Source organism: Nicotiana tabacum, chromosome 5, assembly GCF_000715075.1.
Source record: "Nicotiana tabacum cultivar K326 chromosome 5, ASM71507v2, whole genome shotgun sequence".
Lineage (NCBI taxonomy): Eukaryota > Viridiplantae > Streptophyta > Magnoliopsida > Solanales > Solanaceae > Nicotiana > Nicotiana tabacum.
This window is the reverse complement of record NC_134084.1, coordinates 36553122-36571612: the sequence shown is the minus strand read 5'-3', so window position 1 is coordinate 36571612 and position 18491 is coordinate 36553122. Positions and strand designations below refer to the sequence as shown.

The 18491-nt window shown below is 36.0% G+C and overlaps 1 protein-coding gene across 1 annotated transcript; it reads right to left on the bottom strand.

The window, feature by feature from the left end:
- Positions 1 to 1120: 1120 nt before the first annotated feature.
- On the bottom strand, positions 1121 to 6488 carry LOC142181137 (cuscuta receptor 1-like). Its single transcript, XM_075253485.1, has 4 exons — positions 5680 to 6488; positions 5415 to 5570; positions 5238 to 5312; positions 1121 to 3591 (listed from the first exon to the last, which is right to left on the bottom strand). The coding sequence occupies exons 1-4, from the start codon at positions 5753 to 5755 to the stop codon at positions 3419 to 3421; spliced, it is 480 nt and encodes a 159-aa protein (XP_075109586.1). The 5' UTR covers positions 5756 to 6488; the 3' UTR covers positions 1121 to 3418.
- Between the last annotated feature and the right edge of the window lie 12003 nt (positions 6489 to 18491).

Sequence of the window (18491 nt, the reverse complement as noted above, 5' to 3'; positions counted from 1 at the left end):
TATAGGCAGGAGGAATAAGGGTAGACAGGCGGGAGAAATAAGCTTATGTGAGAATTTGGTTATAGCTGAGACCTGGCAAGAGGTGGCTGAGTTATTTCATTTATTGCTGTAGTTTATTGTTTTTATTTAGTTTAAAATTTCTTTCTTTCTTTATTATTTATATGTTGTTACAGTTATATTATAATGGCCCTGCCGTAGCCTCGTCACTACTTCATCGAGGTTAGGCTCAGCACTTAATCAGCACACGAGGTCGGTTGTACTAATACTACACTCTGCACTCTTTTGTGCATATCCAGATACCGTCCAGTGTTAGAGACTTTAGTAGCTGTCATTCATCACTCGGAGACACGAGGTAGATCTGCTGGCGTCCGTGGAATTCCTGGAGTCTTCTCTTAGTTTTATAGAGACTGTTTATTTCTTTTAGCTCATTATATGTAGTATTCTTAGAAGTTCGTGAATTGTGACACCAGACCCTAGGGTAGTCTTAGAGTTATATATTTAGTTCGTGACTTGATTTATTTATTCGTTTATTATTTTATTCATGAAGTTAATTATGGAAACTATAAGATTTAGATATTTTTAAATTGTCTTATTGTGTTTTAATAATTATTCAAAGGGAAATGGCTAATTAATTTCAAACATTTGTTAACAAGTGTGGTGTTAGGCGCCATCACGGCCCTAAGGTTGGGAATTTGGGTCGTAACAGCCTAAGATTTTGTTTGGAAATAAATATTTTTTCTTTTTTTCTATAATTTTTTTCAAAACAATGTGTGGTTATTAAAATTTTACTATTTCTTAAATTCAACTTGAAAATGGATTTTTAAATTTAGAGAAGTCCTTTGAAACCAGTTTTTCGCTGAATATCTATGACTTGGAAACTTTTAAATTTTAAAAATTTACCCCAAGTTTTTGGAATTTATAAAAGGATCATATCTACCCACTAGAATTAAATACCAAGCTAACCATTAAACACTCACTTCTTGTTGTTACTGCCTACAGTTGAGAGAAACTATAACTAAGTTAAAACAGTAAGAAGATAAAGGTAATAGATAAAGAAACCTTCGCCAACACAATTCTACATTGCGAATATTAAGTTTTCTTCATCTTCGGAAAAATTAGTTTCATCAACTTTCACTATCTGTTTTAACAAAAAAAATTAGAGTGCAGTTAAGCGTTACACGTGTTTACTTATTTGTTTCAAGTAAGATAGTCAAGTTGAGGTAATGCTGCTCGGTGGGCCGGGCCTGAACCGGACCGGACCGGGCCCGCGGTCCTAACGGGCCTGGTGGGCCTGGTGGGCCGGTCCTAGGTGGGCCGGTCTTGGTGGGTCTCCTGAGCCCGTCACGGGCTGGTCTCCATGGGTGAGCCCACGAGCCCGGGACCGTTTAGCCCGGGACCGGCAGACGGGCCTGGGCCGGTCCTGGCGGGCCTGGCGGGCCCAACGGCTATTTTTCAAAAAAAAAAAAAAAAATCTGCAACGGCCATATTTAAAATCTAGCCGTTTGGGCTGAAAATATGACCGTTTTTTAAGTTAAAAAAATGGCCATTTAGCCCCCAAACTTTATTTTAACCCCAAACTTTATATAATTACACTTTTCCCCATTTCTCAACTATAAATACCCCCTCATTCTTTCATTTTTATTCACCAATTCATCAATATCTCTCAATATCTCTCAATCTCTCTCAATCTCTCTCAATCTCTCTACTACAATTACTTAATTTATTGTTGAAATTTCGTGAAAAATTGTGAAGTTGTTGAATTGAAGTTTTCAAGTGTTCAACGATTTTCAATTTTCAAGAAGTTGTTCGGCAATCCGGTAAACTCGTTTCAACTCTTACGTTTTTAGAATATATTTTTGTGTGGTTTAGTTTGCATAATTATAATTAATATGGCATTTACTTTGAAAAAAATGTTTGGTAAAGGAAAAGATAAAACCGGTGAAAGTAGTGGCCAACCAACTACCCTTCCCCCGGCTCCCCGACCTAGAAAAGATAAGCAAGTTGAAAGTAGTCGCCAACCTAGACGTCCTCCTCCTTCCGTAATTCTTGATAGTGATCACCCTTGTTTTCAATTTACCGATAGTGAATTTTATCATAATGTTGCACCAGGTGATAGATTAGATGATGAAATTATGAATGCTCTTTATCCTAATGAAACCTTCTTAGAAAATAATGAGGAAAATGAGGATGATGATGAAACTCAAGCACCGAATTTAGATGATACACCTACTAGTCCTCTTAATAACCCAAGTGATGCACCGGTCGACCCATTTAATTCTGCTTACAACAACACTAAATCCTGCATTTACTAATATTTTCCATGTTAGATGTATTTGTCATATTTATCATTTAATTGTCGGTGATGGTATGCGAATATTAAACATAGAAATTGAAAAGGTTAGAATGGCTCTTAATTGGCTTTTTTATTCAAACCGTAGAAGTAGACTTAGAGAGTATTTTAAAAAATGTGATGAATATGGCCTTAGAGAAAGAAAGGTTCCTAAACCTTGCCCGACTAGATGGAATTGTATGTACGAAAGTTTAGTAGTAGCATATGAATATAGAAACCCAATTAATGCAACGTTTAATTCTCGGGTAGGTGGTGAAGATGATGATGAAATGCTTACCACTCAAGATTGGACTAATGTTAAAATTCTTTTAGATTTTTTAGAACATTTTCAAATTGCAACAAATGCATTTTCTGGGCAATATTATCCTACTATTTCAAACTGTTTAGTTTATATTGCAGCACTATCTGATTTGTTTGTTAAATTTAGTGAGGGTGGGGATATTTATGAACTTGCTATAAATGAAATGAAACAAAAGTTTAAAAAATATTTTTTTCCTATCCCTCCTATTTATGGTCTTGCTGCAATGCTAAATCCTACAATGAAATTGGGAGGTCCTCATTTTTGGTATTCAAATATTTATAAGGCTTTAGATCTTTCATATGAGGAAATTGCGACACTTGCAGATGCAAAAGCTTCAATTAAGCTTAACGCTCAAACAGTTTATAATGCTTATCAACTTGCCTTAGAGCATGCTTGGCCAACTATTCCAACCCCTACTTCGTCTAGCTCACAATCCTCTAAAAGAGTTGTGGGCTTAAAAGCTCTTAAATCTTGGACGGAGTTCAGGGGGTCTCAAGGTGAAAATTATGATGAAACTTCACATCTAAATGAGCTTCAAGTTTATTTGTCTCAGGGACTTGAAAAGGAGAATCCAGACGGCTCTTTTGATCTTTTGGAATGGTGGAAGGCAAGGGAAAAACATTTTCCTGTTCTTGCAAGGATGGCTCGGGATATTTTATCAATTCAAGCTTCAACTGTTGCATCAGAGAGCGCTTTCAGTCAAGCAAGACTGCAAATAGGTGATCATAGAGCGTCTATGAGGGATAGCTTGGAAAAATCAGTATTGTTTAGAGATTGGATCCGCTCGGAAAGAAGAAACTTTGAAATTGCAGAAGCACAACCGGCGATAGATGAAGCTTATGAAGAAATGATAGCGGAACTTGCGGAGGATTCGGCTTCGCCCGGAAGTGGTGATGAACAAGCTTCTTTTCCACCACCACCAACGCAACCTCCTCCGAACCTTGAAGGATTTATGAGATTTGTTAGAGATAATACATAGAATAATATGTAACTTGTATTTTGGCACATCTTCCTTAGTTTTTTTCCTTCTAATGGTGGTATTAGTACCTTGTTGTGCTCATTCCATTGGGGGAAGGATGACTAAGAAAGATATGTCATTTTTTGGTAATAAAATTTATTGCTTCTACCCATGAGCTTCTTTTCGCAATATTTCTTTGTCTATACTTAGAATTATTTATAAGCTACAATATATACATAATATACAATATATATACTACAAGAAAATATATAAGAGAATATATATACATAAGATACAATATAATATACTACAAGAAAATATATTATGCGAAAATATATACATAATATACAATATATATACTACAAGAAAATATATTATGCGAAAATATATACATAATATACAATATATATACTACAAGACAATATATTATGCGAATATATATACATAATATACAATATATATACCAAGCTCTTAAATATATTATGCGAATATATATACATAAGATACAATATATATACTACAAGAAAATATATAAGAGAATATATATACATAAGATACAATATAATATACTACAAGAAAATATATTATGCTACAATATATACATAAGATACAATATATATACTACAAGAAAATATATTATGCGAATATATATACATAAGATACAATATATATACTATAAGAAAATATATAAGAGAATATATATACATAAGATACAATATAATATACTAAAAGAAAATATATTATGCTACAATATATACATAATATACAATATATATACTACAAGAAAATATATTATGCGAACATATATACATAAGATACAATATATATACTAAAAGAAAATATATAAGAGAATATATATACATAAGATACAATATAATATACTTCAAGAAGTGATATTTATGCATGACAATTTAGTGTTTTACTATTGTTTTGTTATTTTCTTTTTCATCAAGCACTTTAATAATTAGATATACATATATACTACATATATATTTTTAATATAGCCATGATACTACAAGAAATTGTCTAAAAAAAAAAAAAAAGCCCGCTAGGCCCGCGAAGCCCACGAGCCCGGCCCGTTAAGCACAGGACCATGTGGGCTTAGGCCCGTCACGGGCCGGTTCCACCCATTAGGCCCAAGAAGCCCGGGACCGCCAGAGCCCGGGACCACGAAGCCCGGGACCGCGAGGCCCGGCCCGTTAGGCCCACTAAGGCCCGGGCCCGGGACAAAATACAGCATTAAGTTGAGGTGATTTGATAGTTTTTACAAATTGTAGAGTACAATCATGTTTCATGATTTTGGGAAAAAGTACATCAAAATGCATTGCAAAAGTTATAACCAAATTGCACAACTTCACCTTTGAATCAAATTTTAGTGAAAATCCAAATTCTGTTTACCCAAAAAAAAAAATTGAAATTTATGTCCAAAACGCCTACTAAGACTTGCAAAAACATGTACCATCACTTATTTCTGGTATAGAATTACAACGGAAGTCACAACATAAAAGGAGGTTAAATGCTAAAAACTTATTCTAATACCGTATTCTTTTATTTTTATGCTTTTATGGGGTGAATAACTAAAGTGTTATTATCCGAAGTGCCCAATTTTCAAGTTATCAACTGCGTACCTTTGGCAGTCACAAAGCTCTCAAATTTGTTATTCTGGAGATTCAGAAATTTCAAATTGCTCAGAGCAACTATATCTACACAGGTAAATCAAATATATAGTTAGCACAAAGAAAAAAACAAACATTTATGTATTTGATACGGGTACATATGATTAACGGGTGAGACTAACGACAAACCACTCATTTCAATTTTTTCATCTATTTCATTGTACGAGAGATCCAGATGCGTGAGAGATGGAAGATCCTTTAGAGATGAAAAGATATCGGAATTGAAGCTATTTTCACTCGGATAGAGTTTCTCTAACTTCTTCAGTCCAATATGTGTACCAAGACCTACATTAATTTGTGAATTTTTAAAATTAGTTAGGGGTAGAAAAAAAATACCGGACTAGTTTATTAACGTCAACGATTCGTTATGAAAAAAGAAGTTTATCCAACGCACAAAGGATAATGATGTCATTGATTTTGTAACCTTCCAACAAGAGCACCCTTAAGTTGCTCAAACCTAGACATTTCATACTGCCTTCGCCTGAAAAATATAGTAAGCATTTCCAAAAAAAATGGCCCCATAATAAATTCCTTTAAATAAATATACGAAAAGTAATGTAGAATGATAGAGTATAATGCTATGATCTGTTTGTATGTTACAAAAAGTTGCTTCCTATTGACAGAGCTAGAGAAATCTTAACAAGGAGACTTTGAAAATGATAGGAGTGCCACAACTAAAATTTGAACCTACAACTTAAACCTATTTTTGAGTTGCTTTTATCACTACACTAAAAGTTTTTGTTACCATAGGAGGATTCAATAATTTCTATATATTTGCGTACATAATTAATATTTAATAGTTTTTTACCTATACACATAATATAAGTTTTCACAAAAGGAATTAAATGTGATTCCTTTGGTGGCCCAAGACACTACCAAGTCTTAGAACCTTAAGAGATGAAATCCAACATGAATATAATAAAAAGGGATTATCCTGCAAATCGACTACTTTCGGGTTGGTTAGTTGCAATAGTTTATCAAACCATGGATAGCAAAATCACAAGGAAAACTATGTTAACATATATAGTTTCACCGAACAATACCCATGCAATTGATAAGGCTAAAAGAGAAGAATCTTTTTTTTTTATCCATCCTGAAGGATCAATTTCTCTCGGCATAATACTTTCATTTGAAAGGAAGAAATAGAGAGGCTAAGCCTCGTTTTACTGTATTTAATGACGGTTTTAATCTTGGTTACTATTATCAACATGTGTTCGAAAATAATTTCTGCAAAAAATAAAACAAACAGAAGCCACCGTCAATTGCAACCATTTACAATCATCGCTATCAACCACCATCCCTACAACAACCACCGATTACTACTAAGTACTAACAATCACCATTATCAGTCATCATTATATATCATCGGCCATTGTCATTACTCACCACCATTAACTATTACTATCTTCCACCATAATTATTAGCCGCTATCACCAACTACCACGGTTAACCATTACTGCCAACCACCATCACCACTAGCTACTACCCACAACCCCTACCATCAGTTAATACTATCCCTAACGGCATCCATAACCACCACTACAAGCCATCACAAGCATCATAACACATAAAAGTTTTAAAAAAAAATTTTGTTCATATAGTATTAGATTGATTTATTAGTTTATTTGAATTTTATATTTATTAATTTTTTATATAAAAGCAAGTTTTGTACATTCAAATGTTGAGAAAACAATCGGTTTTAATTATTTGGGTATCTTTTTTTCTTCTTCCAACATTGACTACTTAAGTCAGCTTTTATTTATTTAACAGAAAACTCTTAAAAGTAATCCCCGCATATATACAGACGGCAAACTTATGTTTATTAAATACTAAAGGCATCATTTAATATTTTCAACAATAGGATGTTTATAATTTTGGTATATATCAATATTTAGGAAAGATAAGCATGGATTTGGAGGGGGTTGGGCGGGTTCAATTTTCTTAACGGATAATCCGTTAACCCGTTAAGAATATATATATATATATATATATATATATATATATATATATATATATATATATATATATATATATATATATATGCGCGCGTGCATAATACCTTATATGTACAATGTAATTTTTCCACCAAGTTAAACCACTTAGTTTTAGAACCTCAAGGAAGAAATCCAACACAAAGATGATAAAACATTTGGATGGAGGGGACTATACTGCACATCCAGCACTTTCAGGTTAGTCAAATGCGACAACTTGTCAATTCCTGCATAACAAAATCAGTAAGATAAAAATATGTTAATATATATATATAGTTTCAGGTGGTCAACAATATATACCAATACAAGATCAGGTAAAACTACCTTCGATTTTTGCCCACCCTGTAATACTATATGCAGACAAACAAAGAACTTGCAGCGATTTGAATGGAAGAAACAGAGAAGCATTAAAATTCCAACCGTCGCCAACCAGAGAGGCTCGTCTGTGATTGAGTTTGATCACTCGGCCTGTTGCTAAGCTGCATTTACCCCAGGCCAAGAACAACAATCTACAAAACCGCTCTCATTATAGCCACCCCAAATGGTTCCGCCTTTTAAACTCGCCATGTCTGCCTGCAGCTCCAATAGAGCATTTCTCTCTTCATCCAAACAACCATTCGCCACAATTATCATCAGAAAAACAACCCACAACCATAACTTAATATTCCCCATATCCTTCATCCCGGCCACTAGTAGTACTCTACTTTTGCTCTTTTCAATTATATATGTATTCTTTATTTTCAGTTACTGTAGTTTAGTTTGCTGTTTTAATAAACTAAGCTACCAGAAGGTTATATATATAGGAATTACAGCAAAAACTTTCTTTGGAAAACAAAAGAGTGACATCACAGTACCTTTCCAACATCGGAAAATGAAATTAGTCGAGTCATCATATCAATGCCCTGAAAAATTTACTGAATAAAGTAGTGCATATCAATTTAGAGCCACAGAAGAGTTGAGCTGATTGATACTGTGGTTGTCCCTAGTCTATGGCAGTATAGATTCCACTATATACTCATCTCACTTGCAAAAAAATTTTGATTTTTAGCTTTAAGTCAAGGTCTTCTAAGTTGCTGCTTGCTAGCTTGCTTCCATTTTGGATGACTTGACGAATCCCACTATTTCCTTCATACTAATCAACTAAGAATAGAGGTTATCTTTATATGCGTTAATGTAAATTTCGGATATAATATAGTTGAATAGTCTTCATGAGTTGAGCTAAAACGAAACATGTGTTGATTTTAATTTCAATCGCACCCCTTTTGTCACAATTTTTGAAGGTATAATTTGCCCCTATGTATATGTCCTTGGATTCACTCGGGAAAAATGTAAGAGTTATTGTGTGAGGCATATGGTTATTTAATCTCGGTATTAAATGTGGCATTACTTGCCCAGTGTTTGATTAATATTAAAAATCAAATGTCGTATTATTAATACTTATATGACTTATATATACATGACTTTATTTGGCTCACACCGAGTTCCAGGCTAGTAGAGTCATAAAAAAGGAAAATATTAAGATGAAAGAAAGCAAATTGAATAACAGTCTCAACTTGAAAAGAAATAAAAAGCTCTGTTTCTAGATTTAAACTTGAGATTTAGATCCCAAACCATAGTCAAGAGAACTTGTTTATTCCTTCTAACTCAAGCATAGGAACTAGAACAATCTTGCCAACGAAAGAGAGAACAAAGGAATAGAGAACAACAAAGTTACATAATCATTGAACTGCTATTCTTATATTTTTAGAAAAAAGATATTTATCCACAAATAAAATAGGAAAGCAAAACTAAGACAAATAAAACTAAATTTTATTTCATGACACTATCATAATATTATAACTTTGACATAATTCAAACTAAGCTCCATATGATACAGCCAAATATAGAGCAGAGAAGGCAAATGAATTGAAGCTAGAGGGAAACCAATTGAAGCAATACCAAATGAATGAATAATTTAGAAAAAAACTCTCACTAAACTCAGTGCTCTCGGCGCATGTTAGGCTAATATGCGCTGTTCATGATTAACTATGCCTAGACACGCTCTCGGCGCATGTTAAAACTCCAGCGAAGGCAAAAAATGCTAGCTGAAAGATAGCACGTACTCAGTGAAATAGTCTAGATGTACACAACTTAATGCAAAAAAGATCTTCATACAATTAAAGAACACGTTTACGTTGTGGCAATGCAAGACATGAAAATATGGTTTCTCGTAAAGAAAGATGCGAACACTCTTGTTTGCTCTTACTTCACCTGCATAAAATGATAGGTAGATGGTATCGAGCCATCTGCTTATTTGCTGGATTAGCTAGTTTCGTTAGATCGGTCAATAGAAGCTTTTTTTGTATCTTACAATGACAACCAGGTAAATGTAACATAGAAAAGTTGGTTAGTTTTCCTTCAGAATATTGTGAAAACTTTCAATCAGGAATTGCTTTTCGTTTTAAACCATCATCCAACCACACATAATGACAACCCCAGATAACAACCCACCTGAACCACCTAATCTAAGCTCCATGCATATTGATACTTCCAGCACTCAAACTCCACAACAACCACCCCTCGCCCCACTCGTTTAAACAAACACTACTGCAGAATACCACATTTCACCATATTCCACCTAATAGCCAACCACAACACTTCAACATAGACTTAACTGATGAGACAACCAATGAAGCTGATCCAGATACTTTAATCTTACTCTCTACTACTGACAAAACTCGCCTGTATTCTCCTTGGAGGTACTCTGTCATAATCAAAGTTTTTGGATGAAAGGTTGGACACCTAACACTATGTACAAAACTCCAAACGTTATGGCAACCTACTGAAACCCTCCTTCTTATTGACCTAGGCTCCGATTTCTTCCTTATCAAATTCCAAAAAGAAGAAAATATGAATAAGGCCCTGCATAAAGGCCCCTGGTTTATATTTAATCATTTTCTCCCTGTTCGAAAATGGGAACCAAAATTCATTGCCTCCGCTACCCAACTAACTTACTCTGCCATACGGATCCGACTCCCTGAATTACCTACAGAATTTTATGATTTTGATATACTCCAAAAGGTGGGAGCAAAGGGGGGCACACTCCTTAAAATAGACCTGCACCAGTGCCACCACCAGAGGACGGTACACGCGTATTTGTATCGAAGTAGCACTAACCTCTCAAAACTCATGTTTTCATTGGCATGCATCGTCAAAAAATTCTCTATGAAGGCCTTAACATGTTACGTACGCTATGTGGTCGACTTGGTCACACCACCAATCTATGTTCCTACCCTAAACCACTAACCACCTCCCCTACAACACTATTTATAACTCCAAACAACAACACACATCCTGCTGCAACTGTTATCACATCCGACCGGCAAAACTTAACAAAAAAAACTCAACATTAGGCGAATGGCAAACGGTCACATTGCCACCAAGACGTATGAACAAAAGCCCTATTAAACGAGGACCTCCACATATATCCCATCGCTACCCCGCACCCCCCTCCCCAATTCATCAAGAGCAGTTATCTTCAATGACGGCTACCACAATACCATATTCAGGTAAACCACCCAATGCACACACTCCAAACCCTAAGCCAGTAACATTAGAAAAGGACTACACTACCCCTCCAATTTTTTTTAACAAAGATACAATCAACCTAATCCAAGACCCTGAAGATAGTGACATGCTCGATCAAACCCCCTCTTCTTCAAACCCAGTACCCTCCTCCTCCAACACTGGGCCAGTTCAATCAATACTTAGCAGCCCAAATTCACAAGCCCAACACAAGTGTGCTCAAATAGCCCAACTACCTATTTCCACTAGTCCCTCCCAGTCAACACACAACTCACTTATTACTACATTGAAAAACAAACACGTGGATGAGGAGCTTACTCAGCAACTCTCCAATGACAACTTATCAGTTTCACCGCCCACACTACCAATCACTCCCTTGCAAATTATCCCTCCCCAAATACCGGCATACACACACACACCACAACATTACCCAACGAATCTGGGCCTTCTCCGCCCATACATTTTCAGAAAAACCAATACAAATACCACAAAGGCCCATGCACAATCATACCCTACACCCATAGACCAGTCACGTGCCATCTCCACAGTTAATAGCCCACCCCGACCGACTTCAAATCAACCATACAAACCAACCTTTCAACAAACGCATGCCTCTACCTCACCATCATTAATTACCCTGCTTAATCCAACTCCTACAAACAACAATACAACACACCTTACAAAAATTATGAACCACACTCCATTAAACTTCCTGTATCGGAGAACAACTTCATTCACAAACACAAAAATCCTACAACATCCAATTACACTCAACACCCTCACCATGAAGCCTCCGAACCAAACTCCACACCCACCACCAATCTACATCTCCCAATTCCCCCATGCAAGCTTACCCACAATCCTGGCTCGAAATGAGTCTCCAGGATCATGCACTCACGTTTATGATGAAAATAAAGAATCAAGATGTGATAGTTATGATTCAAAATCTGGCAGACATAGCACAAATAGTTACGGAAGGGATGAGGATGGGGTCGACGTCTACAACCAATACCTATGGGCAATGCATCCACCATCAACACTCCACAGTCACCAATACATGACACCCCTACCTCTACTGTATCCACCTACCCCACCACTCCACCAACAGAACCACTACCACATACCACCACAATCAACAGACTTCCCCTTTTATCCACCCAAACTTCCTGCTCACTCTCTAGTTCCTTGGATTCAACCACGAGCAGTGATAAAGATACCACCACCACTACATGACCAAGCCTCCCCATATCAACCAACCACACCTCCACTGAGTCCATTACCAATATCCCCTCACATTCCCAACGAACTAGAAGAAACAACACAGCTAGAGGTTGCAGCAACAATGGCAAACATCAGGGAGACAAGACCTATCCTCTACTTACTCAACCAGAACAGGTATTACGACCTCAAAGAGCAGTACGAAAGAAAAGTGGTAATAATATGCCCACATGATCTAAAAATTTGTTCCTTAAAGGCCAACAACAAATCCAGATGTAGAGAAAATATGGGATAGTATTGATTCCCTCCATGATCCAACTGACGACACAATAGAGGGAGGGGCACCCAAACCCTCCAGCAAAACAAACAACCAATAAGAAGATGCAGTTCATCATATGGAATTGTCGAGGAGCTCAATTACCAGATTTTCGAAGGAATTTTCACTCACTACTCAACTATCACAACCCTGCACTAGTTGCACTACTGGAAACTCACTTACAAGATCACACCATTTTACGTGATGACTTTGGATTCAACAATATGGCACAGACACCTGCAGTAGGCCAATCGGGTGGCATAGCTTTGTTATGGCATGGTGACCTTCTCCAGCTGGATTAGGTGGGAGTTACGCATCAGAAAATACACTCAATTGTCCAAGTACCTCCTAACTCTAATATATGGTTATTTTATGCTATATATGCAAAACATTATACCCATGCACGTAAAGTTCTATGGAAAAACATGCAAGCAATTCATGATACCATAAAACTTCCTTGGTTAGTGGGTGAGGACTTTAATGAAATAATACGGGCCTCTGAAAAGTTTGGGGGAAATGTTGTTAATAACATAAAATGTGACAACTTCCTATGATGCCCAAACCATTGTCAATTATATAGATCTTTGTTATAGAGGCAGTAAATACACATGGACGAATAAAAGAATGCTCCACCAAAGAATTCTAGAACGTCTTGATAGATGTATGGGAAATTATGAATGGATTAATAATTTTCCAGATGCGTACATCCAACATTTACCTTGAACACACTCTGACCATTGTTTATTACTTATAAATCTTCATAAATTCTTTAGGAGAACTAATATATTCATATTTGAAAAAATGTGGAACTCCCACCTATAATTTAACGCATTGATCCTTTCAAACTGGACCCTAATAAAAATATATATGACGCAATTAAAGATTTTACTGAAGATATCCAGGAATGGAATAAATCAATGTTTGGAAACATTTTTAAGGAGAAAAAGAATATTCTAGCAAGAATCAAGGGTATTCAAAAATCCCCCAAATACCCTACCAGCACTTTCTTATATTATTTAGAAATAGACCTTATTAACAAATATAATGAAATACTTAGGCTAGAAGAAGACTTTTGGATATTAAAATCACATATAAATTGGTTACAAGAAGGTGATGCGAACACAAAATTCTTTCACTTATCAACTATACAACGGAGAAGAAGAAATTGCATCACTGCACTAAAAGACTTTGGAGGAAATTGGATTTTTGACCAATTAAAAGTTAATGAAATGGTAGAATCTTACTACCAAACGCTTTTTACAACCAATCACACCTATTCTATCAAATTTTATGTAACAACACATTACCAACTACTAAATACAAATGATCAAAAATGCATTGACAAAGCTTTAACAACGAAAGAGATCCTTTCAGCTATTAACTCTTTCTAATCGTTCAAGGCACCGGGACCTGATGGTCTCCATCCATATTTCTATCAGAAATATCGGACATATACATCCTCTATAGTAATCTCCTTTTGCAACAAAGTTTTCAATACCAAAGTAAGTCCTTCAATGGTTAACCAAACTTACCTCTGTCTCATCCCAAAAGTTGCACACCCCTCATCCATCACTCAATACCGACCTATTAGCCTCTGTAACACCCTTTATAAAATAATAACCAAAATTATTGTCAATAGATTAAAACCTTTTCTATATAAAATTATCAGTCCGGAGAAATCTGCTTTCCTCAAAAAATGTCGTGCCTTAGACAACGCAATCATAGTACAGGAAATCCTCACCCATTTCAGACATAAAAAGGAAAACAATCAAATTTTCTATTAAAATTAGATCTCGAAAAAGCATTTGATCAAATGGAATGAGAATTCATCAAGGAAACCCTACATTTCTTTAACTTCCCACACTCTATGATCAATCTCATTATGTTGTGCATCACCACACCATCCATCTCATTCTCTTAAATGGCTCTCCCACTGAATTTTTTCTGCCCATAAAGGGACTGCGACAAGGTGATCCACTTTCCCCTTATATATTTATACTATGCATGGAACACTTATCACACCAAATACAAACGGCGGTTGACCATAATAAATGGCTGCCTATACAACTCTCACATCGGAGATCCTCTATTTCTCACCTATTCTTTGCCGACGACATAACTCTAACTTCAAAACTCACCTCCAAAAGTGTCCACGCTATTATTGAAACCCTCACATCCTTTACATATCATTCAGGACAAAAAATTAGTTATGACAAATCAAAGACATTTTTCTCTAAAAATACGACACCTATGGATAGACAGTTTGTGTTAGATTCATTTAGTATGCGGGAGGATATAAAATTTGGAAAATACTTAGGTTATCCCTTATCCAATCACACACCTATCAGAAGAGACTACCAATTTATTCTAGATAACTTCAAAACGAGGCTCGCAGGATGGAAAATTCATATGCTTGTCGCGCCCCCATTTTTCTCGCAAAATCGGGTTTAGGACATTTGGTGTGGAACGACTCGTTCCTTTCGGAAACTGGGTTTTGCAATTGAAGAGTCGCCACCTAATGATTAAGGTTCATTAGGAAACCACTATAAATTCAATCCTAAGTTTGTTTGAACAACCAGAGATTGGGTAAGGGCTTGAAATTATCCTAAGGGGAAGGTGTTAGGCACCCCTCAGGATCCACTAGTATGGTTCCCGGCCAGACAGTTATTGTGAATTTGGTGTGCTATTAACATATAAGCAGATAAGGCTCAAAAAAAGGAGGGGATTTCAATTCACAATGGTCAGAAAGTAAACCAAATTTGAAAGAGCAATTACAAGAGCTGATTTTAAATAAGGAGTTACAATGCCCAAAAAGAAGAAGGGGGAAATAAAGAAAGGGGGTCCTAGGTTTGATAAAAATATGGATCACATCAATGTAATAACCGGTAATCACTCCTCAAAAGATAGGTTACATGTGGCATTAGCACACCGGTCATCATATCCATATCTACCTTTTCCCACCCCGTTTAAGGTACTAAAACACGGATTGGTCTCGAACACTATTGCATGCTATTACCTGTCCCATTTTTATCAATCCCGGAGGCACTTAGGACTACTAATCCTAAAGGGGAGGGATATTAGGATGACTTGAAGTTTCAAAGGTAAATATCTAAGGCGACATACAAAACATATAAAAGACTGCACATTAAAGGGGAAACACATAAACACATAAGGCTCAAGTATACCTCCTCAAACAAAACACATAACTAGCATGACTTGCACATATATTTTGGGTCTGATTAAAGCACATAAAGACGAGGGAAGTTGATTATTGAGGCAGATTAGTTTGTTACATAACTCAGATAAGAAGTCCGAATCAGGCCTGCCTGCTGGTTGTAGCATTTAACAAAAAATGGATTCAATTTTACAGTTATTACTGTAAGGTTTGCCTAAGTGTTTAGTCGGGGTCCTATAGGCATGATATCTACTTAATTCAAAATGAGGCGAAACAATACTAAATCAAATTGTTTGAGTTCCTATAGGCATGTTTGCTAAACTTCGTTAAATAAAGACGGAAAGTTGTTTAAAACTGGTTCAGAATCGAACTGATTTTAAATTGAACTAGTTTCAGATTCTGTAAGCGATGGTATCTAATATTGTTGATTTTAATTCCTATAGGCATGATATCTAACATTGAATGTGAATAGAGATGAACCCGAATTTTACTTGGGAATCCCTATAGGCGTGATTTCTATATATTACTGATTTTAGACCCTTATAGACATGATACCTAAACGGTGACAAATGTGCAGAATTTCAGATAATCCCTATGGGCATGTTATCTAGATGTGAATTGAACAAGTGAGTCCTATAGACATGGTTTCTAAATGTAGTGTGAATATGCAGAATTAGAGAAGTCCTATAGGCATGTCTTCTAAATGTGAAAAGAACAAGTAGAGAATGTAGTCCTATAGGCATGTTTTCTACCTTTGAGCATGCATAATTTCCCAACCCTTTTCACTAACCAAAGCCCCAATGTTTATTACAAATTATTACAAACCGAATAATGAATTACATCAGAAAAGTGTAAAAGAAGAGGTTACAACCAGAGGAAGCCTGATTCTTGACTTCCTCTCTGAGTTATGAGATAAACCAACTCAAAATACCATTGATCCAAAGCCTTTCTCAGCCTTGAGTATGTCAGAGTTCCCTAAGGGCCTCAATAGGACCCCGGACAGTGCTCACACCCAAGTTTCATAACCAGAATAGGGACAAGTGTAGTGTGGAAATGCCAGCCCTCATGTGTCCAAGTTCAGAGGGAGCTCATGGGTCCCAAGGCAAGGCTCGCATGAGGGGGGCAGAACTTAAGTCTAAGAAGAGAGTGAGAAGTGCATAAACTGAGTTCTAAGAACTAAAGTAATAAAGGAGAGGGAAAGGGTTATAGGAGTCAGTCATTAACACTTTACAGAATTGATAAATTCACACAAAGGGGCAGGGGATTAGGAATCCATTGCAAGGAGCCTATATACTTAGGCAAGAGTTAATTCTGGGCATGCACAACAATAGGTAGTGTTGTCATGCTTGTAAATCAACCAGAGCACATAACATATAAGGGAAACATGGGGGTTATGATCCTAGGAGAATCAAGTTTGGGTCATGCTCAGTAATGTTCTATGTTGTCATACCCCCAAACTAACCACAAGTATTAATCACATTAGGGTAGGGATTTGGAATTCATAATACATTGATTCAGAACAGGAGAAAGAAAATTACAGCATGCTGAGTAATGGTACTGAATTAAATACAAGTAGAGGGCAGACAAGAATGCAAAATCAGTAAGTAAGCATGTTGTTGTTGGTGCTGAAAACTTAATTAGAACATACCAGTCAAAGAAGCAAAGTGCAGTAAAGAAAAGTAGCAGGACTTCGAAATATAGCCTTGGCTTTCAGCCGGCTGAACAGGCCACAGTACAAGTAATAAAGCAAGAGAGAGTGTTTTGAGTGTAAGTGTGAGTTCAGAACTAAAGTGTTCGTGCGTTTGTGTTAATGAGAGAATATGTATATATATAGTAGTTCGAAACCATGTAAAATAAGGCAGGAATTACAATTGCATAGTAATTATGGAACTCAGAACCAATTAGAACCAAAATCAGTACAAGTAGTCCCTTAATTTAAGGGAATCAGTTCAAACGGTAAGAACGAGTAACAAATAAGGAAAGAAATCAATGTGTAGACAAGGAAATAATTCGAACATATTAGGCATAGAGTAAACTATTAGGGCTATGTTCAGAAAAAGTCTAATTAGGGAAATAGACAGTAAGAATCAAGCAGCCAAGGTAAGGGAATCAATCAGATTGAGTAGAAAAGTATGGATCAAATGTCTAAAGGAAAGTGTTCAAATTAGACTAAGAAACGGGGGAATAATAATTATTACATGAGAGTCAAATAATAATTATTCGATGAGAAAGAGGCAAGTTTCGAACAGTCAAGATGAACACAAGCACGTAGAATCAGTGTAAGTTTTTTTAGGCTAAGAAACTAAGTAGAAAAAAAATCAAGGCAAGATAGTTACGAAGAATCACAGAAACTCAAAAACGAGACCCGGCCAGTCATGCTGATACACAAAACCAAACAAAGAACCCCCTAAAAATTAGGGCTTTCAACATAGGGAGTTAAAGAGAAGATAGAAACCCAGAATCAGAAGAATTACACAAAGGGAACAAGAGATTTCGAAAAGAACTTTTGCACTTAAACGAACTGCCTCAGACCCAAAACCATAAGATTTTCAACAATAGAAGGGTTTTAAAAAGAGTATAAATAGACAGATCGGACAAAACTCAGGCAAACAATCATTCATTTAATAAACAGTTAAAAGAAATAAGGGGTTTTAACATGCAAACTCAGGCAGAAGGATAATACGAGCAAACACAGCAAAACATATTAGAAATCAAAGAAAGGTTTTGAAATAACTTAACAGAACCTTAATCAGAAGGATAAGGAGTTTTGAAAGCAGAGTTTTAAAAGAAACTTCGAGAAAAGTGCTTAAAAGTTCAGAGCAGACATAGATTTGAAACAGACCTAAGAGAAATCGAGAGAACCTTAAAGGTTAGGGTTTCAGAAGAACCCCAAGTGGTGAGAAAGGCTTCGAAAACCATCGATCTAAGCAGGAGAGTCAAAA